The sequence below is a fragment of the Idiotropiscis lumnitzeri genome, chromosome 3 (genome assembly GCF_059441095.1).
Source record: "Idiotropiscis lumnitzeri isolate Australia: NSW breed Sydney's pygmy pipehorse chromosome 3, RoL_Ilum_1.0, whole genome shotgun sequence".
Taxonomy (NCBI): Eukaryota; Metazoa; Chordata; class Actinopteri; order Syngnathiformes; family Syngnathidae; genus Idiotropiscis; species Idiotropiscis lumnitzeri.
The window spans coordinates 23,311,123-23,338,433 of NC_142393.1; the positions used below are offsets into that span (position 1 = coordinate 23,311,123).

The following is a 27,311-nucleotide window of genomic DNA, read 5'->3' on the forward strand; positions in this document are numbered from 1 at the left end:
TTGCTGTTCAATTCGTATGACATATTACACACGCCATATTCATCAGAATACGATGTTTGGGCTAGTGGGAAGCGCATTATTGTAAAGAACACTTTTGGCTTAACTTCCCCTTTAAGAACAAGAGTGCTTTCTTGCCATGAGAACGAGGCGACGCCGACACGCGGTCTGCTTGCTTTTTGATCTTGAGGGTGACTGACTCCCCGGCCATCTGCAGGAGGTGGATAGCCTCGCTCAGCGTTTTGCCTTTCAGACTGACCCCATTGATAGCCAGCACACGGTCCCCGATGTGAATGGCCCCAGTCCTGCAGTGTTGGAGAGAGGAGGAGACTGAGAAACCAGACAGCGCTGACGGATCAGAAAACTGTGCGGCTGCCAGCGTGCCGACTGAGCCGCAGACAAACGGGCTTCGTGTAATAGAAAAGAGAAATGAGACGACATTGTTTACAGACTTATTCAGCTGAAAACATTTACACAAGGAAGCATTAGTGTCACTTCTGTATCGAAAGCAAATGTCAGCCTCGGTTTTAATGACTGTCTTGACCCAAGCCTGTCACTCGCGACTTCACGTCTCACCTCTCAGCCAGGCCTTTCTTGGTTAGACCCGAAATGACGATGGGGTCAAAAGGCTCCTCCGTGCCTGAAATGGTGATCCCTAGTGGTCCGTTATATCTCTTCAGCTCCACAGTGTAGATGATAGAACCAGACATCTCCAACTCATCTAGAGAATAAACGATGCAACTAAAGCGGGTGCCACGATTGACAGTGAAAAGGAGAACAATCAAATGTTCTTTTACTCGATGGCAGTAGGCAGAGTTAAGATGTTGCCATTCATACAATTGGTGGCGGTCTTTATATGAAAGCGCCGTCAGTGAGTTTACAAGCTTTGTGTTCAACTAAAGAGGCCCAAATTATACACTGTCACCAAAGACGAGATCATCCTTATTTGACTTGTGCCATGTACTTTTGGTGACCTTTTTATCTGGTGGGAGATTTTTCTGCACTCTTGTAAGATGCTCTGTGTTTTCCAGGCCATCCTCACCAATGTTGTCCTCGTCTTTCTGTATTCGGAGCTTGACCATGTCTTCGGCTTGATCCAGGACATGCATGGCATCCTCTATGGTGCAGTCGTCAAGACGCACGCTGTCAATGGCCAGCAGTCTGTCTCCAGGCTCCAGAGTGCCTGTTCTGCAAGTGGACCAAAGCTATTAGATGGAACTGGGGAGCCGCTCCTGACTCACAATGGGAATCCTATTACTATCTCAATGGGATCATGTGGGGTGACCGCAACCTCACCCTTAGCCCTAATCAACACTGAGACCTTGTCAAACATACTTCCACTGCCCTACTGAACTACATTTTATGGTCAGTACAATTATGATTTCATAGATTCACTTTGCTGTTTTTTTAGGGGGGTGAATAATTCTGCACACACATATATGAGGGATGTTGATGAAGCGGTAATGTTACATCCATGTGATTAAATGACATACCTGTGTGCTATGCTTCCTTTTCTGATGTCAGAGATGATGAGCGGCTTGCCAGGCTTCTTACTCGCTGGTTTAAAAAAAAAGAAGACAGCGAAAAAGTTAATGCTTTGTTTTTATTGTTTATGTATTAATACCTTTTAATATTTAAAGACTTTAAACGTTGAAGCAGGACCGAAATACTCAAAAGTAATATCTACATAGTATCCTGAATATATACACACTCAACAGCCACAACATAAAATGAGATTTAACATACGATCTGGATCTAAATTCATCCTTAAATGTTTAATAATTGGATTGGCAGTATCAGAGAGGTAATAGAACAGTATATTTTGTTGTTGTAATTTTCAATTTTGATTTTAGTGTTTAGAATTGTTAGATCATTTTATTCTGTCAATAAGACTAGCATTCTTGAGTGTCCTGAAAGGCGCTTCCAAATATAATTTATTATTATTATTTTGTCATGTAATCTTAAATGTTATTTCTGAATTTGCAATATTTGGATATTTTTTTTTAAAACAGTAAGGGATATTTTTTTGCACATAAACCTTGTGTATAGGATGTTATTAGATTGTAGAAATTTTGTTCATGGAGTGGCAATAAAGTGTACATAACTGTCTTAAACAGTGCAGCAGCATCAACACAATACTGTACCCTGCTGGACAATTTTATACCAACACTCACCACTGATTGTGATACCCATCTCCATTCCTCTTCGCTTGGGCAGTTTGACATGGAAAGTACCACTGCTCGGAACCACGGACTCTGATGAGCAGAACAGCAAGTACCGTAAATGGAAGTGGCTACACGGTCCTTGCGTGGATAAGTGCAATAATGTGTACCTGCAACATCAAATTCAATCTCCACTGTGACCTTATTGGCCAGAGCCGAGTCTCTGAGCAGCTGATGGGCCTCCTCCAAAGTGCCATCTTCAGTTGGGATGCCATTAATGGATAAGAGTCTATCTCCAACCTGAATCAAGCCACACCTGCATACAGAAACACGTTGACATTGTTGTAAAGGCAGACTGAATGATGCAGCTGTATTGGATTGGCTGTACCTAATATTTTGACCAATGAGTGTTCTGTATATTCGTCTCAGAGGGGGCGTCATCACACCTTGTCACTAATTTTGGGTAGTCAGTAGTCTGCTCATACACGACTTGAAAAATGTATTTATCTTTGGAGATTACATCACGCCTGCACAATAAATTCCTGTCATAAAATATTAATTGGAGAAAATCCCCGCAGCAGATTAAGCTCGCATAGAGGCTTAGGTGCTAACATTCTAGAGGGAAACTCCCCTGGACGGCACAACACTGCAGCTTGACTTAAAAGCTGTCACATAGGGGAGGTGACCCGGCGAAACACCACCATTATCTCACAGGACAAGGACACTACACACCGGACCAAGCCCAAGAGGCATATTATAGGAGTTGGGACAGACATCAACAAATTTGTGGTGAAAAGGACATTGTTTTCAACAAACAGGAAAAAAAAAAAAAAAAAAAAGGTTCAGGGACATTTGGGAAAATGTGTGTGTAACCCAGCTGTACATGTGCACTTCACACTTTTATAAGCATATTTCCCCCATTGAGATGAATGGAACTAACAATCTGTTCCAAAAAAAAAAACATTTCGGAATGTTGTTTATAAAAAAAATATAGCACTCTATAATATTTTTATGTTAGCATTAAGGCAAAGGTATGTGGTTGTTTTAAATGCACAACATGATTCTCTTTATTTGATGTTTAGTTTCACAGTAATGAGAGCACAGAGGGGCAGTAAATATCTTGATTTTATTTTTGTTCTTCTTCACTATATCTCAAACCGATGCTTGTGACTTTAGTTCATATCTCTCTCTCTCTCGCTGTCTCTCTCTCTCTCTCTCCCCCCCTCTCTCTCTCCTCTCTCCTCTCCCTTCTCCCTCTCCCTCTCCCTCTCCCTCCCTCCCTCCCTAACATAATTCAGCTTCAGGTTAGAAAAAGATGAATAACCCTGCACACATTTAAGAAATGCTTTATGGATCTTCAGTGAATGAACAGGAAAAAAAAAAAAACAATACAACTGTTCACATTCAAATCTGAGCAGAATCCACATTGTCCTCAATGAGCAAAGTATTTTTGTGCCATGATGCATACGAAAGACGTTTGGAAGAGGAACAAAGCAAGAGATAATGTCTAGCTATTTGTCTGTCGGCCTCATTTCTATCAGCGTGATGCATCTCTAATGCGTCTGCCTTCAAACCAAACACTCATGAAGCTAAAATTAGCTTGCTTGATGTGTCATTGCGTGGCTGAATGATTAGCACTCCAAGTTCAAGGTGACTGGCTGGCTATACTGTATGATGTGTACTTCCTATTTGGTGTCTGTGCATTACCTCTCAGCCGGGCTGTCTGGTTCAATGAAGCGGATGATGGGAGGAGCAGAAAGACTTTCTGTGGCAAAGACACCCCCCTGCAGCTGGATCCCAAAACCTGTAAGCGGATCCCCCCTCAAGACGATATCGCTTACTTCCACGTGAAAAACCTGGCCTCCCGGCCCCACAGAACTGGATGCCAGTGACACTAAGTGAGGGATGGGACATCATGGGGGAGGCATTAGTGGACACATGGCACATAAATGCAATACAAGGAACTGGTGCAAAAAAAAAAGCATGTACTAGGCTGCCACACACACAGGGTGACAGCAAAGAAATGATTCATTCACAAGTGTGAAGTGTCTTTTTAGATGAGACACACTGGCAGAATGAAACTGCAATGAACGCCTTTTAATATAAACCTAGCCCAAAAAAAAAAACTAATAAAAGAGACAACCTTACCTGAATACAAATGAGTTTTTTTCTACGTACATACAAATCCATTCAAACAAGCAACCAATCAGCCAACCGCCCATTGATAATTTTTGGATTCCAGCTTTCTTGAATGCAGCACAAGTTTGTCATACATGAGCTTTTGTGGTCCTTCTTCCTGTTCCGCCTCTTGCCGGTTGAGGTCCGAGGGCTGGTAGGTGCGGTAGGCACCATGGGGCAGGGCAGCGTGCTGCTCCCCTCGCTGCTGAAGCCTGAGGTGGCTGTGGAGGAAGGGGAGAAGCCACCACTCACCAGAGCTGCAGACATGAGACATTGCACTCGACAGTTATCGACAGCCTCGGATAGCTACGAGCTGTGCTTCCCAAACATTGCCGAACCATATTTTACATTAGAAAAATGTAAGGTGGTTCATTAAATCAGTTTAAAGTTTGAAAATAACAGCTTGAAAAAAATTCAATACCAATGTTTTGTACTTAAACGTTAAATACAACTCAACTGTACCTAAGTGCACCATAGTAGAAGATAATGCATTGTTTGACTGTGTAGCGTGCAACTTTATTTACATTTCATAAAAACAGTTTTCTCTTTACACTGTCCTTCATGATGCTTTAATATTTTTTTTTTTTTTTTTACAATTAAGTGCTTTTTTAGGGGGCTGGGACCATGGTGATAAAAGTTTGGGAGTTTTCGTTATATATAGTGTGTATATATAGAAGTTTTTAATATTATTTTAAGTTTAGGCACGGCAACTATTTTTAATGCACATTTCAGACAAGTCAACTCAAACTGCTTCACATAAGCAAAGACAGCACCTAAAAAGATTTATAAACAACAAACAAACAAACTTAGGCTATTTTTTTTACTTTTTTAAAATTCAGCGAGTTTTAATTACTTTTTAGACATTAATTTGTTTAGTTTTTTATTTGTATTAGTATTACTTTTTAAATATATTGTTGGCCAAAGAGCATAATTGCCCAAGTCATTTTTCACTATTTTTGGAAGATGGTAAGGAGTATTTGCTAAGTGAGAGATTTAAAAAAAAAAAAGAAAGAAAGAAAGAAAAAGTCGCAATTGTGTCATAAAGTAAACTGCTTAGGGTGAAACCAAAATAAATTTAAAATTAATCCCAAAAGCCCACATGTGAAATTTATTGAGAAGCTGGAAACCATGCACTTTTTTTTCTATTTTTTCAAAAAATACTCCGATTTAGTTTATTTTATGAATGTAAAAGGTAATTTAAATTGGATTTGTTTGTTTATAAAAGCACTCTCGTTTTTTTTATTTTAGTAATAAAAATATTTCGGGAAAATTTGTTCGTATTATAAATAAAAAGTAAAAAAAAAAATGTTGGATAAACCAAATGCTCTTTCATTGCCCAAGAGTTGAGGATCATTGGCTGAGCGCATGCAATAAATTCAGAACAAAAGTATTTGCTTTCATTTTCCCTGATTGTGCAGCATGTGACAAAAAAAAAAAAAGGTACGTGGTTGACGAGGCTGCAAAGATTTAGCCAAAGCGTTGAGGAAAAGGCTCGTGTGATGACGTCTTGCCGGCAGCAACACTGTCACAAACGATCACTTACATTTGCAGTGGTCCTGCTGGTTGTGTGGGTGGCTTGGGCTGCTCCATGTCTTGCCGTGGCTGCCGTGTGGTGGGAGGCAGAAGTTGCTGCTTTGGTCCCAGTGATGATGGCTGCTCTTCTGTACTTTTACTGCAGCGACAAACAGGCACTTTTGAGTAAGGCACATCTGTTCTTGTGTTGTGTACGTTTCTAAATCCTGGCCATGAAATCACACTTCCATTTCCATGTCTAAAATTGTTCCAAAACACACCGCCTGGGGGATTATACCAAGCAGAGTAATTGATATTTAATGTCTTTCGTCATGGTGCACCTAATCCTTTGGTTTGATGTGTTAAGAATGTTTGACGCACACTGATGGTAAGTGGTGGAAGGTGACAATACAGAACCTTACTTTTACTGGCAAACCTCCGAATAACTGCGTTGAAATTGGAAATCATGTTTATGATGTCATTTTCTAAAAAGCCCCAAGGTGCAAAAAGGCTGTGCGCAAGTTGATCGCTGGGCATGATGTTGCTGTCCTGCAGCAAGAAGCATGCAACCTTATTGAGCACAGCTGAAGGCCAGAAGTCTAATGAGGTGCAATGTCTTATTGGACAGGTGTCAAACACAAGGACCGTGGGCCAGATCAAACCCTGCACATCATTTGATGTGGCCCTCGTGACTTTTGCTGGATACTAGCTAGAGCAGGGGTGGGCAAACTTTTTGATTGGCAGGCCATAATGGGTTCTAAAATTTGACAGAGGGGCAGACGGATGGTTTTGGTAACCTCACCTCATCTGAGAAAAAAATACATTTAATTTTAAATCAAAGTGAACAAAACATTACAACAAAATATATGTCTTTGACACACCACAGTATTTAGAAAATAAAACATTAACAAGGTTTCTTTTATTTTTTTTCAAGTTCGGCGGGCCGGATCAAAACGTTTAACGGGCTGCATGTGGCCCCCGGGCCGTAGTTTGCCCACGCCGGAGCTAGAGAATTATAATCAACCATTGCAGGAGAAATTATGTAAAAGGATGGGTTTTTAACATATGAATTAAGTATGGGCCAAAAAGTGTAACTGCCTCATGCTAGCTACAAGCTAAGTCTAAAAAAAAAGCACAGTGCAGCTCAGCTTCTAACCAGCAGATGTCAGTCATTTAAAACAAATAAATAAATAAATCATGGTGCAAAAGCAACTTCCTTGTTCATAACTATTATTTTGGCTGTAGCTCATTTTCTAAAAAGTTCTTGGTGTTTCATTTTGTCAACACGGTAAATGAGCACATCCAACTTCCCCTTATGATGTTTGGGATTTGAATCCATGCTCTGGACTTTCAGTTCGGAACCTCACATGAAGAAGATGGTCACAGTTCTTCTGCAACCTCTTAGTAAAGTTAGTTTTTTGAAGCGGGAAAAGGATGTCTGTGATCCTTGCTATGATGTATTGTCAAGCTTTGTGTTCAAACAACCATCACTTAAAGGAGTGTTTCTCAACCAGGGGTCTGTGGACCCCTAATGGTCCATGGTGCAATTAAAAGGGGTCCATGACAATAAGTTACCGTATGGCACTGTTAATACAAACTTAAACTGATCCGCACTCCTTTAAAAAAATTTCAGTGGGCATACAGCCTTCATTTGATGCTGTTTTGTTGCGGAAATTACGACTGAATGCAGTTTGCGCTGTTTTTATCAACTTGCACCCCAACAGATCAGATGGGACGCGGACGGGGGTGGCTTGGAGTGGATTCAATCACTGATGGTATTCGTACGACCGTCCATTGTGCTGTTTGTTAGCATTTAGCTAAAAAGATTTATCTAAAGCGAAGCTATGTGGTTGTTTCAAAAACAAAAAGTTCTGTTCAGATCTGCCAACATCTGCTTGTTGCGAAGTCAGTCGACTTCACTGCCATAATGCAGCTCTTGCATCTCAAATTTTCGCTCTCAAGTCAAAGCAAGAAAACAGATGGATCGTATCACGAAAAACTTAAGTCGGGTCACTCGTGTCTAAAGGCTCCAATGTGTGTGGTTTTACTGTTTGAATCGACAACTGTAACTACAATGTGGTCTAAAATGAAAACATGTTTTCCGTCTTATCGGTCGCATCAGACTGCTCCTGACTATGAGCAAGAGATGGACTCAGATAACTTGGAGGCCTTCTTATGAAATCAGCTGAATTTGTGTGTGGGAAGCACCACAATAATTAACTTCCTTTACAGATTCATTAAGACGTGTGTCACTGCACGCTAAATGTGACAGTAATCCTTGCCATTTCCTCAACGGGGGTCTAATCTGCGACAACGTGCTCACATGCAAGGCGGATTTGCTGCAAGTGTGGATGACGACACTAGCGCATGATATGTTAGCCCCCGTTGAAGGGAGGGAACCAGTCGAGTGAAATCAGAACATAGAACGCTTCGTCCTGGAGAACTGCCCCTTATCTGATGAAGCTCTCGGCAGTTTACAGTAAGATCACCTGCAGGAGGCTCTTTAAGAAATGCTCTTTTCATTCTGGACTGTTTTTTTTTCGTTTTGTTTTTTAAATACTCCTAATCTCATAGTGGCCATATCAAACCCCCTCACAGGAGATTAAGCACACTGCATTTTGTGGCCATGTTACTTGGGGGTAAATGAGCTGTCAAAATGTGGTTTTATTTTTTTGCAATATAGAGATTAGAGATTTGACTTCCGAAGACATACAAACGCACGTTGAGGCAACGTTGTCACAACTCGCAAAACGGCAGAAGAACGGCGAACGGCTGCAGAGAGGACAAAAATGACCAGGCAAAGAAGAAAAGCTGTCAAAGGCTGAATTCAAAATTAGAAATGCCACCCCTTGTCTTCCATGTTAAGCCCCCACAGCTGCCAAGCCACAAATACGTGAGTCTGCTCTGCAGAGCATGAGCACAAGGAGGAATGTGTGATTGGTTTGCCATTTGTATCCATCAGCAGTCCAGAGTCGAGCTCGAGGCATGGGGATTGTGTCCTGTCTGCAGTACACATTCACATGCACACGCGCACGAAACGCACACACACTGGCTGATTCACAGTACACCAAAGAAGCAGCTGGAAGGCAGTTACACTTTTTACTTCAGCTCCACGTAAAAACAACGCCGAGAGCATGAACATGATGGGAAGTGAAGACAACGTGCTTCTTCTGTACACCTCATTAGATAGATTTGTACAATGTAATGATACCACTGAGATTCTCGACTAGGAATTCTGCCCTTGGAATATTCACGGACAGTAAAGAAGGCGCATCCATTCATCCACGTGTCCTCAATAGGGTTGCGGGTGTGCTGGATCTGATCCCAACTGACTTTGGACTAGTCCACACTCACAGTCACACCCATGGACAATTTAGTCTGAAATTAACATGACATGCATGTTTTTGGGACGGATCACATTTTTAACTGTTCTGCAGATCTTGACATACAGTGGATGTAAAATGTCTACACACCCTTGTTCAAACGCAAAGCCAATAACACATTTTCCCACGTGTTTGAAAGATTTTCTTACGGTGCCTTGAAATAAAGTTGGAATTTTTTTCAATAATTCCAAAAAAAAAAAAAAAAACATATGTTGGGCGCAAACACAATACTGTGAAAAAAAAACACCATGCCGTGGTGGCAGCATCTTTCATTTTTCTTCAGGGGCCTTGTCATTGTGGAGGAAATAATGAACAAATTGACATCGCAATCAGTGTTACCACAAAATGTTGAGGCTACTGCTAGAAAGCAACCAAAAGTCAGGAAAAGCCTACTAGAACTACTACGATTTGTTTTGGCCTCATTAGTGGCCTTTTAAATGTTGACAAGTAAACAAACAGGTGAATTTGATTTAATATGATTAGTTCATTCTCTCTAGAAAGGTGAGAACACAGAAAGCAATTCCTTTCTTTTGAAATCCATTTGATTGATTTCCTGTTCTATCAGGCCATAGCTGCAGTTACAGGGTGACCTTCAAGAGTTACCTGTGTCTTGCGGCCGGACAGGCAGTCTGCTCTGACTGGATGGTAGAATTTCCAGTTTGACAACATCAGTGGTGTTACCCAGAAGCTGTAAGGCCTCCATCAGAGAGCAGTGTTCGGTGCTGGTTCCATCGATGGTCAGCAGGGCGTCGCCCGCATGCAGCGCTCCACACCTGATACGATGGAATAGCCGACGATAAATCAAGCGATATTTTTTTATGTCGGTGGATTGGTAATTCAGATAAGGTGGCTTCACCTTTCGGCCACGCTGGCCGCTTTGATCTTGTCAATGATGATAACTTGCTTGTTCCTGTATATCGACGTGGTGAGGCTGAGGCCCAGACTGGAGGAGGCGCCTTTCACTATTTCCACGAGCAGAGGACCTGAGGCGTGTTGCACTGCCTCTGCAACAAGTGACACATATTTTGATTCGCAACAGTAAATTCAGTGAGGAGCATAAGACCAAGGGCCCTGTTTTCAGAGACGGGTGCCTGTGCGTTCGGCGAAAAACAGGCGCAAATTCAAGTTGGGTGTTGATAAGTGAACTGGCAAAGGGCGTTGCTTTCTAATCACAGAATCCCAGATAATTATGAGAGAAAAAAAATCTACTAAATTTTAAATAAAAACTAACGAAATAGCTAAAACTAAAATAGAAAAAAATATTTTTGTCAACGAAATAAAATAAAAATGAAAATGCTTTTAAAAAAATGAAAACTAACTGAAACTAAATTTTACATTTCTAAAACAAAATAAAACTTCCAATGATCGTAGCAAAAACGTCCTTTGTTTTTGTCGACTTTGGGGTTGGTTTTAAATGTATTTATATCAATATTACTGCACGGCCGTTAGCTGGAAGAAGAGAAAGTCAATTGTTTGGGTTTGGGAAAGTAAATTAAATTTACAATAATTCCAAAACATTGGCACGAATCCTCAAGCCAATATGCTGGGTATAAATCATCCGCCATCGGACTCTTTTGGACACGGCACTATTTCACCCAATTTGGGTTACTTTGGACCCAGCAGTTTTAAGAGTGTGTAAAGTACATTCTTCGGTACCGTACTGTATCAGTCAGCAGTGGGGTGCGGCTTGACATCTTGTTGCCGAAGCATCACTGGAGCTCGGAGGCACATAATGTTTGTCAACTGTTCATATCCAGCATTTTTATATAGGTCATGTTGGGAAAACGTGCTTGTTAACAAAGCAAAGGCTGGCCCACAGAGGTTGCACAGGCGAAGTGAGAGAGAAAGCCACACATGACGGTAATCCATCCACGCTTTCCCCGTTGCTCTTGGGCCCGAGTGACTCCCCTGGTGGCATCTCCAGCACCGAGCCTCACCCTCGTCCACGCAGCCAAACGGTCACATTATTTACCCTCAGAGCAACGCTGCCCTACCATGCCTCCACATATTCCCCGTGTGTGTGTGCTCACCCATGACAGAGATGTCATACTCAATCAGGAACAAAGCTTCCTGGCTGCTCTGCATCAGCATGGTCAACGCGTCAGCATGCTTCTCTCGGTTCAAAGGCATGCCGTCTATGCTCAATATTCTGTCGCCAGCCTTTACGGTGCCCTCCCTTGAGAAAGACAAGAGAGGGGAAAGATTAGCGGCAAGATGCTCACGCAAGCATCCCCACACCAGTCACGCTAAATCATCAAACGGTTCCACATGAGCGTTCCCTCCCAGGTGAGACGAAGGCTAAGCGAGATGAGTTGAAGTTTGCCCATGTGTTTTGGCGCCTCCTTTAACTACAATCCACACGTTGCGTATGCTGCGTTCATGAAGGGGGTGAGCAAAGGGAACTGCACAAGAAGCTCGAAAGGCACAATTCTGTATATCCCACCGGCCATCCTCCAACTGTTTCAAAAAGAAATCAGTACGACTAAAATTGCATCTTTCTTCATCTATCTTTGCCAGTGACTTTTGGTGAGAGACAGAACAATTAAATACACTTCCATTAAATGTCAGAAGATACAATGAACCTGCGGAAAGTCCTGTTTTCATATTTCTTACAAATCAAGACGCTGTGATGTTCTACATTTCCAGGCACTCCAATATTCATCTGTGGCAGACTCAAAGCCTTTATGCTGCAGCTGCAGCTGTTGTGAAATCACTATGTAAAAAAATGTCTTGTATTGTATTGCCAACTGCCCGGAGACAGTTCGGAGAGGCTCTCCCTCGTTAGGTGAAGCGAAACAGATAATGGATGGATGGATTGTATTGCTCATTAGCGATAGTTAATTGTTTTCATATGGATGAGGCAAAAGACATCTCGTACATTTTGTAAACTTTAATAACCAAATACAGCATGGAATGCATCGAAAACAAACACAGATTTAATACCTGTCAGCGGGACCTCCCGCCCTGACGTGGGTCACAATCAGAGGACGAGACCTGCGCCAGTCCTCATGAAAGCCCCCTTGAGAAGACCAAAAGAACAAAGGCTAAATGATTTGAAAGAATAACGCAACACAAAAGATGGTCATTGACGTACCTCTCATGACAAAGCCAAAACTGTTGCCCTCTTTGAGCAAACACACCTCTGTGGTTTTGCTTATGACTCCTGACGGAGTCTGGACTGTCAGAGGAAAAACAAATTACAACCAGTATTTACAAAAAAAATAATATTTGCAAGACAACTCTCTTTAAATGGCAGGTTTTTATATGAAAAACTTTTTTTTAACATGACCTAATCCTTGTACAACTCAACTGATTCAAATAAATACACTTTTGATGAATAATAAAAAAGGGCATCATCTTATAAGTTGAATGTTGCACACATTCAAAGCCATGTTAAATGTGAATCAGAATAGACAACAACATTTTAAAGGAATCTGTTTAACCCTGAGTAAGTTGCACACGTTCTTGGGATCAACTTTTCCTCCCAGAACCCTGAAAGTTGGGCCAACACAATATCCCCCCCACAAAAAAAAAAAATGTACTTGTGCAGGTTGTACAGTTGGTCACATTAATGGAAGAAAAAGTTTATAAAAGCTTGCATTTGATTCGTGGTGTGGACTTTTGTGCAAGTGCAGGCAGACTTGACGTACGTATTGGAGGCAGCTCGTACTCCACCTCCAGGACAACTCGCTCCCCGATGTTCTTCAGCAAGCTGATAATCTCATCGTGACGAAGCTTGGACAGGTTGATGCCGTTCACTGACTTAATGTGGTCTCCTACATTCAGCTGGTCACTCCTGGTGGGAGGTGAGAGTAAATTCATCAAGGTGCAAGAATTTCATTTGAAAGTGGACATTGGGTCATGAAACATTTCCAGGTGTCGGCGCTCATCTACGCATTCGCTTTATTTTTTTCCAGCAAAGCTCCATATTGCAAAGACAACTTCTGCAGGTGTACACGTTCAAATATATAAATCCCAAAAATGCTCGTGTACATGTCAGCGCTCATGTGACAGCTTGAGTCATCTTGCAACTCATTGCGGGACTAATTAATCGAGTGGTTTTGACCCCTTTTCCGTTCTCACCTCCGGGCCGCTGCCGATGGACGCTACAGTCAGGCGTACAGACATGCTAACACGCAGAGCTGACTGGCCTGTCATCCAGTCGGCTCTCATCACACAATGTCACCGCCAGTCGCTCTCCTGTCCGCCCGCATGACTCTCCACTCAGTAAATTAGCTCACACATCCGCCAAGCATGTCACACGCTGCTTAATCATCACAAAACGTGACTTTTTCCACGACATTTTGACTTTAGGAAAATGGGTGTAATCATAGTCAGAATGCTAAACATTCATTTCGTGACCCTACCCAACCTCTTACGTGTAATTATTTAGCGTGAGAAGATGAGAAGTCTTATTGACCAACATCTTTTTTCAGTTTTCACATGGCAGGTCAGACCTCCACTAGGTCCTTGTCTTGGAAGCATGTGAGTTTGTTTTTTCAAATAATTCTGTTGAAAAACAATTCCTTGATTAATTTTCATTACATTGTTTTTATTATGAGTATCAATAATATCATATTTCTTTCCATTATTTTTATTCCTATTCTTCTTTCATGAACAGAGAGGTAGCAACAATTTTCTCCACCTATACAGTTTCTCTGTCTCCTTCTACTATAAAAGAACAAAGACCTTTTTTTTTTTTTAGAGAAATCTCTGTTGGCATCAAGCTGACTTCACACAAGGGTGAAATCCTGCAGGTGAGCGAATGTAACTTTGCAGCATAAGCATGTTTGTGCAAGCAGATTTAAGCGGTGCGGACAGCTTGGCGTGGCTACGTGCTCTCAACCGCATCACAGAGTGCATGCAGATCTCACCTGGCAGCCAGCCCACCTGGCCGTAGGTTTGACACTCTGGGCTTGCCGTCCTTGTCGGAGCCCCCGGAGATGGTGAGGCCGAGGTTGCTGCCTTCCCTTTTCATTAGGTCCACTGTGGTTACTCCTCGGTACTCTTCTGTGGACCGACCATACGTCAGATTGAGCATTAGCGTCCGCTTGACACTGTCCTCACAAAGAGCATTTAATATATCACTTTTTAGGATTTCTGTGTCAATCACTTGAATCAATAAATTAAAAAAAACATTAAAACCGAGCTGTGATGATGGGAAATAAAACAGAATTCCGTATCTTGTGTCTTGCTCAAACACACAAGAATCGGGGAGGGTTGGTATCGACCAGTGGACTGCTTAGTGGACGACCCACTGTACCTCGGAGCCATGGCTTCCCCTTTTGCTATTTTGTTAGACTTTGCATAGGGAGAATTGGGTGTGACAGCGCATTTGTGCAGCCTCATGGGATGGAAGTCGTCTTTTCCCGGCCATCCCTCATTTGCATCAAAATCACGGCATTTCGAGTCCACTACACTCAAGAACGCCATATTTGACATTGGCAGGTAACCTGCAAGATTTCCCCTTGCGGATGATGTAGTTAGCTGTGCATGTCACATGTACAGAGACCGCCTTGCTCCCCTGATTGTGCGTTGGTCTCTCAAATATTTGACAATTTGACATGAAGGGGAGATTGCAATAAAAATAAAAATCTGTCAAATTCATTAAAACAGTTAGTAAAAACCTGAAAGTAGCACACGAGTAAAATGATCTGTAAAAAAAATTAATGAATCTCCCCTTTCTGGACCCATCACGTTTGTGTGATTTGAGCTTTAAGAAACCAGCTGGCACAACTCCACCTCACACCAATTTCTTTCCATGGGTTTTATGAGCATTGCTGAAACTATCACGGAATATCCACAAACAGCAACAAAGGTTCAAAACATAGAACTGGAGAGATTCTGAGACAAAGCAAGAGTGTCCAAAGAAGCTTTCTTTCAAATGTGGAGGTATCACAGGCATCTGGGAGGATTTAGAACTGATGTGGAATTATTAACATTTCTGCTTAAGTGGTAGGCTAACGTCAGCAATGTCTACAAATTGAATCAGTACTACTGCTTTAAACAGAATCTTTTTCTGTAAGTGCAAACTTGACTCATGTACAGCGTGTGAGTACTTTTGTCACCTCGGGTTTATTACTAATGACAGACACGCCACGCAAGCATTTTTTTCCCTCTGTCTAAAACTCTTCAGCGGTTACGTATGCAGGTGAGTGCAACTGCATGCATCAAGCCACAGACAGAAAACAAAATGATGCACAGTCATGTTTGACTAAATCCTACCTGAAAGGCTGCGCCTCTGGGAGAAATGTGATTGGTCAGATGCCCCGGACTGCCTGTTTCCTTTTGCATATGGCCCCTCATCTGAGGAGACAGAAAGGAGGTATGTGAGGAGGCTCTGTGGCTCAACGAGGGGAGAATCTCTGCGGCAGATGGCCAAATGAACAAACCATTATCCACCTCATGACAGATGCTCAAGCTTTTATTACCCTGAACTGCACCTTTGTGGGGGAAGTTAGAGTTAAAGAAGTCAGTAGCTTCATTCAGTGTGTACCTTCTCTACGACAAGAAGAATAATCAGTCCCAATTTGACCTACACAATCTACAACAAAAAGGTCAGAGGTGTTCTTTGTGGAGAATAAAAACTTCATCACAAGAATGTATTTTCAGCAAGAGGGTTCTATGCAACCACTTGAGCCTGAGGATTCTCCCGATGCAACTGCATGTGGCTAATGGACTGTTTTCTGCATGGGGAGAAAACCATCATTTTCATGTCGTTTCGAAGAGCTTCCACAATGAGGACTCAATTTGCTCTGCGGGAAGAAAGTGCTTTGCTCCTTCCATTTCTGAAACATACTGTGTGTACGTTTGTAGTGGCCCTGTTGGCCGTCTGAAACGCAAAGTACGAGACACAAGCATGTCAGCAGTCACGCTGATGAAGACACCTATTCATTGCCTTTTCAGCTTTGACAATGACAGATCACCGTGACAAAAGTGATGAAGAGCTGGATATGTCAGGTCCTCCAATGGATCGAAACATTCTTCACAAAGTCATCACAGTCAAAGCTTTTCCTGTAGGCTACTAAAATAATTTAATGAGAGCCAATATGAGATTTGTATGAAAAAGATCATATTGAAAAATTCACATTGAGAAAAAAAAACATGCAATTGCACTTTATGAAAATATACATGACATAATTAAATTAAATTTATGTTTTTGCCTTCAATTCAATGAACATTGTGCTGTTCCTTCCGGTGTGTTCATCATAATATAGTGATTGGACAAATTATGCCAAAGCTTCAAAGTGTGTTTTTGGAGTGTGATTGCACACCGATGACGTATGAAGCCTTGTTGCTTCGAGAAGTGGTTCATGTGTTGCCATAATTAATGAACAGCAGAAAAAAAAAGGGTAGTGGATCCTCCAAAAATGTACCTCAAAATATGATATCAGACATCTTATGCCTGCTTATGACTGTAACAAGTACAAATCAATTTAATAAAAAAAAAATTGCCAATACGGAGAGAAAATATTGTTTCCTAAGGCTTTTATATGCACACTATCAATGTTGAAGCACAATTTTAACCTATGTCCTATTGGATTTGTTCAAGAAATTAAGAAATTAATCATGAACAACAGATTACTTAAAATGAATAAACCCCACAAGATCACTCACTGCCAGCCCAGGTAAAATGAATGTACTTTTGAGCTTCGAGAGCCGTAAATTTAATTGTGGTGCTAAAATGTCAGTGATTATTGTTCCCAGGTAGTTGGTTGTGTGCATGAGAAGACTTGAGAAGCGAACCTTTTTCTGAACCAATTAGGTGGAAAACTTCAAGTCTTCAGAAGGTTTCAAGTAGTGATCATTCCAAATAATACGGACATAACCTGAAGTCGGCCACTCCTCAGTAAGCTGCAGTAATATTGACTGAATATATGCATGTGAATATTGTTATATTATCTGAACACATTTGTTGCTCTGCTATTAGGGTTCAAAATGCGTTCAAGGCTTTAAACACCTCGACGCTGATGCTATTTGTTTGCTTGTCTGTGACATTCCCGATTACGTGTTAGAATTAAGCTAGCTAGCATACTTTATAGGGGAGGATTGGTCACCAATTATGTCTTAGCTTGCAAATGTCACATGACCTAACTCAGAAAACAGGTGACCTGTGATTGGTTGTTGCCTTAGCCCTAAGCAACTGTGATGTCATTTTCAGTCGACAGCAAGTTGCAAAATAACCGCCGCAGAGATTGATAAAACAGGTGGATTTTGACGCTTAATTCATATTCACGCACACAAAATGAATCAGAATGTTGTGCTTAGACTAGTGGGGCTGCATAGAACATATTAATGTGAAGAAAGTCTTTGACTTGACGTCCCCTTTAAGGCAAAGTTCTGTACCTGTTTAAAAATACACAATACACCACGTAAGGCATTTTTTAAAATTTTTAAATAAATACATTTTTTAAAATAATTGTTTAGTCTCTGGGATGAGTTAACTACCACCATATGGTGGTGGTACATAAGATCTTTGCTCCCAAGTCAAAGCAAAAAATCAGCCGAACGACGGTTCGCATTTCAGAAAAACTTATAAGTCACGTCAGCTGTATGTCACGGCGGCACGGTGTATTTGTTGAGACTCTAGATGGCGCTTGTGTATAAAAACTATGCATCGTCCTGAGGTGTGCGGATATTTTACTGTCTCTCTAATTTATCAAGAAGAAAAGGAGGAAGAGCAAAAGCAACATGGAGGTGCACACCCAGGCAGTAGGGGGTTTGTGTACCCTGCTCAAGGGCTTCTCAGATGCACCCGAGAAGTGAGCTGGCACCTCTCCAGCACGTTTTGAACCTGCCATCTTCTGGTCAGCAAGCCAAGACCTAACAGCCAAAAGTGAGCAACCCACAACACGAGAGGACCAAAAAGACCGGACTGCTCTGCGGGCATTAAACTTGCTGTCTTTTCTCAGTCTCAGTCACATCAAGTGTTCACATCAATCTGCTGCGGAGATGACTGAGAGGTACAGCGGCTCTGTCAAAGCATTTGTGGCCTGAAACCTCTGGCCTGGATACAAAGAATCAAGATGCATACTCTGTTTTTCAAACAGCCCCATGAGTCATACCTAAACTGCAGAAATATCTTTGTTTATTTTCTTGTGATGTAAAGTAGAAAATATATTTGCATAGCATGGTATTTTACACACATCCTTGCACAAATATCCAGCATGCTCGCCCAAAGGTATGAACACACATACGCAAAGTGAGTGACACGTCACAAACATGTTATCTTGGGCAAAAGCCTTAATACCACGTAGATTCCTGGGGGGCCTTGACAGTCCAGCAGCTGTCACTGTCGTCAAAAGGCAACATTAGCTGTGGGTTACGAGGACCCAACGTGCCGCACGTGACGGACCGCCACTGTACCGCTGTAGCCGTCCTCCCCAAGGCTTAACAGAAGCATCACTCGCCTTCGAGATGCTCCGCTCGAGCTCATTAATAAACAGCCCCGATGGTGACACTGCGAGCTTGCCAGAAAAGCTGCATGTCATTACAATTCTAATTGCGGATTCTATTATGAATATACATGAGATGAGTAAATTAACTCCTGGTTTAGAACAGAGTGCTTCCCGCCAAGCACATTGGGATGTCGGTTAAATATGAGCCAGTAGGCGGGGGTGTGGCAGAAGTCTGCCGATGAGGTCAAGAGGCTATTTTCAGATGTTGAACCTGATTCACAAACAGGCCCAGTTCTCATCTATATTGGTCTACATTACACTTGGCAGGATGGCACGAGGCGCCGGCTGGACGTCCTTGCTGACGCTCACATTTCCTGCAATATATTTAGTCTCAACATTCCCATTTAAACGTGACAATGCTCACGCCTTACATCGTTTTCGACGGCACCAAAGATGACACCCGTGACCCGGTGACGATAAAAAAGTGGCCGTCTTACCATTACTGTTCTTGGAGTCTCTCCTCAGACCACACAGCATGGTTGCAGCTCCCTTTGGGAAGTCACCTTGTTGTTATTAAGTCCACCTGAGGAATTACTTGGTGAGTCGGATGTTTCACCTGCTCAAGTACAAGAAGAACCCCATCTTTGGTTCTTGGGCCTCCCTCTCTTTATACTCTTCAAAGTGAAGACCTGATCCTCCAATGGTCCTAGTTATGACTTTGACGTCCAAAAAATGAGTCAACCAATTTGTTTTTGCATAAAATCCAAAACGAGGAGATAAATGCATCCTTTTCTTGCCATTCTCTTACAAAATGTTCATCTCTTTCCACTGGATTTATCATTTCCCTTCTCATGTGCTCACAGACTCACACATAACCCTCTCTCTCTCTCTCTCTCACACACACATAGACACACACTCCCTCTCTTTGCCAGAGGGGCTCAGTGAGGCGGGAGCACACCACTGTCACTGCTCCCTCCCCCTACACACGTACGCACGCGCACGTGCACACGCACGCACAGGCGCCATCCATTTCCCACCAAATCAAACAACCTTTATGAAATGTGCACGCCCACTCACACACTAAGACTTTACATATCAAGTGCTCACCACGTGCATAGTAGTACACAAGAGCATATGCGCAATTCCAGAAGGGTAATCATGTGTGATCATGTGGTTTAAAATGATGAGAAAGACATTTGGTCTGACATCCGAGCCATCTGAACAGAGAACGTTAACAGCCCTGTTAGTGCAACCGCTGCCACACCTGTCGAAACATTTGTCACGCGCGCACTCCTCGACGCCTGTCACTTCCTTTGTCAAGCCGAGGCAAGCTGCGTCTCACACACATGCAGGCCCGGCCGGGGTGGACAATCTGGAGCACCGGGTGAAACCACGGTGGGCTTTATGGCCTTTGGTCCATTTTGGTCCCACAAAACCAATTGTTGTGCTTCACTGATTTGTTTCAAAAGTCATAATTATTTAATACCAAAAAAAGCAATAATTTAATGCACAACTAGAAAAAAAACAACACTGCATGTACGTTATATCCTATCAGTACAAAATAGCACATTAAACACAGTCCAAGTGGCAATTGTAACGGCAAGAAAGCATGCTGGGAATGAAATTCTCTCAGGGCAAGTTGTGAAGCTCCGATGACACAAAAACAGGAGAGAAGGCCACAAGATGATTTATATAAGAATAAAATGTTCATCTTTATTATTTATGTGTCTTAACCATTGACTAATTTGATTGTACGTGTTTGCTTTCGTCTTGCATGTGAAGTTTAGTTCACTTTACTTGCACATGTACGTGTTCTGCAGTAAAACATCGGAGGGCACCGAACATTATCGTGAATTCATTCGTCACTGGCCAGTATTTTGTGTCACTCAAATTCATGTGCATGCAAACACTTTCTTAGGAAATGCTCAGACTGCCCTAAAATTTGCTGATTTTATTTTGAATAAACTTGTTCTAATACCTTTTCAAACATTGATCGTGATCTAGTAAGCACATTCAGTCCATTTAGATTTTTGCGGTATTACAATATGAATACAATACTAATATTGATGTTGAAGGTATTTTAAATCCACCAATCAGTGTAAGATCTTGATTAAAACGCTGTGAGCTAAAGAGGGTGCTGGTTTGAGCCTTAAAACTCCATATCTGAAATAAATGCCACTCCGGCCCTGCACAACGTTTACACACGCCGAGTCTTTAACAAGAATTCAAGTGAGGTCAGGCTAATTTCAAGAGAGGTTACAAATAATTCCTCATTTCTGCACCAGCTCTAATTAGTCAGCTGTTCCACTTGTTACAAAATACTTTGCTGAGGGTAATTTCCTCTGGGAGCCTTTTATTCCTCTCTCATAGCCTATTAATCACAAGCGGCATGAAAGGAATCGGGAAATGGAATATTGACGCTGCGGTGATTACAAACAAACCTCTGGGAGTAGATGACAAAAAGTAATAAAAACAAACACTAATCTATGCGTTCTGATTTCTGAGGAGAGAATCAACATGACTCAGGCTAAAACACAGTACAGCGACTGAATAAACTCCCTTTCACATTAAAATTACATTACATGAGTGGTGGATCATCAAGCTTTCTCTGCTAGCCTTAAAACTATCAGAAGCACTGGCGTAAATTCTAACCTGAGGTGCTTTGAGATATGATTGGGAATGCGAATGGTTGTTCGTCTACGTGTGCCCTGCAATTGGCTGGCAACCAGGGTCACTCATATCACTTGGCACCATTGTATTGTTTTCCCATTAAAATAGTATTACGTGTAACTTATTCTCTACAGTATATTCACCTTATTTTTGGAGTGTTTCTGTCGCTGCACTGCATTCAGTACAACTAGCTGTGCATGAGTTTTCGTTCTCCAGTGAGATTTCAGCCTTTATGTGCCGCCATGTCAATCTAATCTGTTCAAGCCATCAGAATCAGTAGTGCTGGCAGGTATAACTTAATACGATCACAATCCCCAATCCTCTCTGGTCTCATCTTAAGTTTTTGAAAGAAACCACCTCACTAGAGAAAAATCAGTCAATCAGAGAAAGAATTCAATTATAGAATAGAGGAGGTGTTAATAATTTACTGTGAACGCACAGTGGCACACCAGCGCAGCCTCGCACTGACATGTTACCCTGGGCTTCAGGAGCTTTGCTGACACCAGGGTGGAATATTCCTCTCGACAATAAAAATAAAATACCCATTCCTTGTTTCCAACAACTGGGCATTAGAAAAGCAAACAGAAGCATAGCAAAGCAGCAAGAACGTATAGGGCGAATTGGTGAACACGGGAGTTGTCTTTCAGAGTTAGTTGAATTTAAGGCAGCTGAAAAAATTCCGAAGCAACTCGGAATTAGGAACATTTCTGCTCAACGGGTTAGTCTTCTTTTTTTCATTTTTCATTGCTTCTACATTCCAAAAGATAAAAGGTAAAGCAAAAAAATGCATTATACTTGTAATAACACTCCATTACGAAAAAGTCATCAGATTTAAAATTTGCATTCACAGGACCACAATAACATCAGCGTGTTGGGGAACAACTTGGGATACAATATTTGTGTGGCGCATTCTTGTTTTGTGTTCATACAATCAATGTAAAGCCATACTATAAGACGGCAGCAGTAACTGTACTGCACCTAAAATGTAGGAGGCGTCGAAAAAAAGTTCAAGCCCATGCAAAACCAACAACGTATTTTGGGCAATAAATTAATAAATAAAAATATAAATAGATAAATAAATAAATAAAAAGTCATGACCTTCATTTTTCATCACTCGTCTCCCCATGAAAGTCATTTCAACTGACCAGGCTGCCATCTTGTGGTAGTAAGGTGCAAGTGCAATTTAATAAACAGGCGACGTCACCAAGGACTGAAATGTTACAACCAATGCACGCAATGGTCACACGGCAATAAAAAACTTTCAGAAACACCACTTAGAGACCCAATGAAATGACAAATAATTCAGGCACATACATACACTGTGCATTCGTGCATCCAGTGGATGTCTCTGCATTACCGTCTTTGTAATTGTTGCGCAAGTTTCAGTATATTTTGTTCAACGAAATGTTAACTGAGGCTGGAGTATAAGGGATTCTGAAATATAACTACATACTAAATCATTCTTGAGCACCCTGTAATGTCTTCCCCCTTGTGATGAACCATTTACATGTAAAATATAAAGGATAAAATAAGCCTTATTGTAAAATATAAAAGATAAAATGAGTTTTGTTAGCTTTTTTAGAATCAATTTGCTGCAACGTCTACTTTATCAGACATTTTAAATATTTATAACTGCTTTGAAGTCGTGTCTCTTTACATGCACAATCCTTTAACTAAAAATATTTTGCCATATACCGTGATGGAAAAAAAAGATAGTAAAGCTAATTTAAAAACAAAATGTGGTTTAAAAATGTTCAGGAAGAATTGCTCAATGACCTTAAATATATATATTTTTTTTAATAATGCAGGTGTACCTCATGATGTCTTGTGTGTTAAGGTTTGTACCTTTTGTCCTCGCTCGCACCATGCCCAGTCGACATCTGAGTGAAAAGGAGAACATTCTCCTCTTTCCTCCTGCGGAGTGGATACCTCTCCTCAGATCGGGATGAGAGAAGCCAAAAGAGACTTGCTTGGGTTTGAGGTGGCCTTTTCCAAACACGAGCCTCGTCGACATGTTCATTGTCTCGACCTGGGACAAGAACTGAATGGATCCTTTCACTTTCCAAAGTGAGTCTCGGCCAGACGTCCACGTACTTTCTTTGAAGACCTAGCAGCTTTCTCAGCTGCATCCAGTCAGGTGTGGTTTAATAACTCTAAAGATACTCAATCCCGGTTTTGCCTCTTCCTCACGTGACAAGGTGACTGGCAATATTCTTGTGTACATGCCTGGCGCAATTGAGTTGACAGATGGCATTCTGCAACGCATTGAGGGGCACCGCCTGTCGGCCATATCGCAATGGAAACTTTCTCCGTGGGGTCCAACCTCGCAACACTGCAAAATCACAATCTGGATACTTATTGAAGGAAAACCAAACCAATGTGTGTCAACAGAAACCAAAATACGAGCAAAGGATTTGGAGATAAATCCAATGGAATCTCACCGAGTCTAGAGACAAACACTTTTTACTCATGACATAAACCTTATTTTCAGAGCAAATCAGTATTTGGGGAAGTAAAGGACCATTTCAAATCTCAAACAACCAAACAAATTAAATTGTTTTCCTCACCTCCAATGTAAAAAGAAAAATCTATTTCCCATTAACCAATTTAACAAAAAAAAAAAACACACGCAAGATTCGATTTGAAAGTATTTATTATGAACAGCCATTTTATTCGTTCTCCTCGCTCCTGAGCCTGGCGTTGGGGTTGGTGATCTTGATGGCCAGCTGAGCTGCCCTCTCCACGATCACCTTCCTGTTCTTTGACGAGACATTGTGGGCGATCTCGGCACAGTGAGTCCTGCGGGGAAATCAAAGATAATACGGCGTCAACGGAGATTTACATTGTTTATATACTAAAAAAAAAAAAACATCACGAGATCCACAATGCATGGAAAAGCTCATTACAGAAAAAACTATTTTTAAACTCCATCGTAAGAGTCAAAATGGATTAGCCGGTGTCACGTTATTGCAGCGACATCTTAAGTTTCATTTAAATAGATAAGTTGAGGGTGACAGCAGAGCGTTGTGCTCATTTCCCATAGCCATTGTTTTATTCCATTGCGCGTCAATTTTTTTTCGACCTCCTCATGAAAACTTTGAAATGTAAAACAGAATTTGAATCATATAACGTTTTAACTTCCAGGTGCAGTAATACCCCATTATTGATCAGATGAGAGGAACCAAGCCCTGTTGCCAATAGCGAGAGGAAAAAAAATAGACAGAATTGCCCCACAGCCTATCCGAAAAAGCTTATATTAGTTTACACCATACAAATACTACACTCATCGTACAATTGGGGCTGGGAAAGTCAACATAAAAAAATAGCCGCCGGATTTTTTGCCCCAAGGCATTTTTGAGCTTTATTGTACTCCATTCACACAGACATTTATAGGCCACATAAGTCCATTGTACACTCAATCGTGACCTTTTCCACAGCCTATTTGCACCCTCTTTTGGTGAATAGTTGACCCTACAGTCAGTGTTTTGTGATTTTTATCTATTTATTTTTTACAGGGTAACGTCTTGTAATTTCACCAGAGTAATCGCCAGTATGTGTTTGCCAAAGTTTTGTTCTTTGCGGTTAACATGTCTCAGAGCGTGAATTGTGGGTGCTCAAGCTTCCTCCAGCATCCCAAAACCATGCATATTGTACAGCCATAAGCCGAAAACAAACATAAATATATATTAAAAAAATTACGTAATTAAACGCAAGTAATTTAACATAGTCAAGTTACATTAACATTATGGCACTTTGATTATAGTAGTAACTGCATTTTTAACAGGTAACTAGTAACTATGCATGTATTCATTTAACAGTCATTTAACAGCAAGATGCACCACATGTTTGGAATAAATGGGTAATATATTCTCGTACATACCATAGCTGACTATTGCTACTCACTTTACAGTATACCTTGATCAAGTCACTTCTAACATTTTATACTAACGAAATAAATTACAGCATGTATCATTCCTGCTCATATCGTATCGGACAATATCGGAATCAGACATTACTCTAGGCTGCAATATCTGTACCAGATCATACGTGATAAATGTTGTATCGGGACACCCCTAATATCAACAAACGAGTATGTTAAACATATAACTTACCTGTTACTCATCATCAGAACTTCCAGCTCCTTGACATTGTGCACCAGTAGCTTCTTGAAGCCACTTGGCATCATATACTTTGTCTTCTTATTGCTACCATAACCAATGTTGGGCATCAGCATCTGCCCCTTGAACCGCCTGCGGACCCTGTTGTCAATACCTCTGGGCTTACGCCAGTTTTTCTGTTGGGAGACAAGAAAACGGATTTTTTTTCACCTTTGAGTCACGTGCATTCTCAACTCTAGGTTGACAACAAACTGCATTTTGGTTGGGCTCCATACAGTATCATAACTTACCGCAATCTTGACATATCGGTCTGATTGATGGCGAATAAACTTCTTTGTTCTCTTCTTGACGATTTTGGGCTTTGTGAGGGGTCGGAGGGCTGCCATTCTGACTGAAACAGGAAATACAAGTGTTAACGTTACGCAGACTCTCAATGCTATAGCAGTATCTAAAAGTAGCCAATTAAACTTAAATAACGGACTTAAATGTCTTTCGGATACCTTCGCTCAAAACTCTAGTAACGAGAATAAAATTTACTTCTACTGGCACCGTTTACTTTGACTGGCACCGCTTTACAGCCATGTTGACTATCCAGTTAGCAAGCCTAATGTTTGAACGCGCAGGTCAACGTGGAGCTAACAAAGCATATGAACATTTTAGATAACTCAGCTGATATAACAGCTGCTTTAGCGCTTCCAAATACGCGTCAGAAGAATTTCTCATCGCAGGCCTCTGATAGAACTTGACAACGCATGACGTGGGGCACATAGCAGCCGGGCATTAGCTTTAGCGGAGCACGTCACGCCACAAAATATGAATCATGTTGTTTCGAAAAGGTTAATTTTCAACAGATGCACGCACAGTAAATGCAAATAACGTATTACAAGCACGTGTATTATGTATTTAGGGGCACAGATTGTATGGATTGTGACAGATTCCATCGACTCACCAGCCGATGTAAATCCGAAAGGGACTCCACTGACACCGGAAAGAAAGAAAAGAACTTCCGATTGTGTTGCAAAGCCTCATGGGAACTGTAGTCCACATTACGAACGAAGTCATTTTACAGCGCTTCGATCTGAAAACAATACAAAACCTATTAAATACTATACAACATACTAGATAGCAGTTTGTTAGATTTTTATATTACTATAACGACACAAATGAAGCGCGCAGATGGTATTTTCATGACTGGTGAGCACTATTCCTCTGGAGTCAAGATATGAAATATGGATCCAAAATTGAAGATTAGACTATACATATTTCAATTTTGACCATTGAAACATACGTTTCAAATAAGGTCAAAATTGGTTTCGTTTGTTTCAAAGCTTTTAATTATGTTTCAATCAATTACACACTGTTCAACAATGTCATATATATATATATATATATATATATATATATATATATATATATTTTATTTTTATTTATTTATTTTTTCTATTATCCGCCGCTTATCCGGGGTCGGGTTGCGGGGGCAGCAGCTTCAGCAGGGAAGCCCAGACTTCCCGCTCCCCAGCCACATCTTCCAGCTCTGCTGGAGGGATGCCCAGGCGTTCTCAGGCCAGCCGGGAGACGTAGTCTCTCCAGCGTGTCCTGGGTCGTCCTCTGGGTATATATATATATATATATATATATATATATATATATATATATATATATATATATACTCAAAATCAGTCTTGAGACTGATCACTTGGCCTCCGAAGTTCTCTTTAAGCCAATCTCGGGACAGGTTTGTGATGAGAGATTTTTTTCTTTTGGGCTATTTTAAGGACAGAGTCTACGCAGGGAAGCCCAGAACCATCACAGAACTCAAGAAAGCCATCAGGGAGGAGATGAGAGCCATCACCAATTCAGGCTGTAAGAACATCATGGACAACTTCGTACTGC

General features: G+C 41.3%; 2 protein-coding genes across 2 annotated transcripts in view; both read right to left on the reverse strand.

Annotated features, from left to right (window-relative positions):
• Positions 1-19,500, reverse strand: part of LOC148340483 (glutamate receptor-interacting protein 2-like) — a 26,385-nt gene extending 6,885 nt beyond the window's left edge. The window contains exons 1-18 of the mRNA XM_088290465.1: positions 19,128-19,500; positions 15,458-15,538; positions 14,107-14,242; positions 12,883-13,028; positions 12,327-12,410; positions 12,176-12,251; positions 11,263-11,408; positions 10,089-10,236; positions 9,836-10,005; positions 5,881-6,009; positions 4,433-4,594; positions 3,867-4,053; positions 2,330-2,475; positions 2,172-2,252; positions 1,491-1,554; positions 1,040-1,185; positions 574-718; positions 136-302 (exon numbers count right to left, since the gene is read on the reverse strand). Coding sequence (XP_088146591.1) covers positions 136-302; positions 574-718; positions 1,040-1,185; positions 1,491-1,554; positions 2,172-2,252; positions 2,330-2,475; positions 3,867-4,053; positions 4,433-4,594; positions 5,881-6,009; positions 9,836-10,005; positions 10,089-10,236; positions 11,263-11,408; positions 12,176-12,251; positions 12,327-12,410; positions 12,883-13,028; positions 14,107-14,242; positions 15,458-15,538; positions 19,128-19,167 — 2,254 coding nt within the window. The 5' untranslated portion in view covers positions 19,168-19,500. The remainder of the gene's footprint in view (positions 1-135; positions 303-573; positions 719-1,039; positions 1,186-1,490; positions 1,555-2,171; positions 2,253-2,329; positions 2,476-3,866; positions 4,054-4,432; positions 4,595-5,880; positions 6,010-9,835; positions 10,006-10,088; positions 10,237-11,262; positions 11,409-12,175; positions 12,252-12,326; positions 12,411-12,882; positions 13,029-14,106; positions 14,243-15,457; positions 15,539-19,127) is intronic.
• A 4,435-nt stretch (positions 19,501-23,935) lies between these two features.
• Positions 23,936-26,459, reverse strand: rpl32 (ribosomal protein L32). Its single transcript, XM_088290686.1, has 4 exons — positions 26,368-26,459; positions 25,709-25,809; positions 25,413-25,594; positions 23,936-24,099 (listed from the first exon to the last, which is right to left on the reverse strand). Exons 2-4 carry the CDS (start codon positions 25,802-25,804, stop codon positions 23,970-23,972), a joined length of 408 nt encoding a protein of 135 aa, XP_088146812.1. The 5' UTR covers positions 25,805-25,809; positions 26,368-26,459; the 3' UTR covers positions 23,936-23,969.
• Positions 26,460-27,311: the final 852 nt, after the last annotated feature.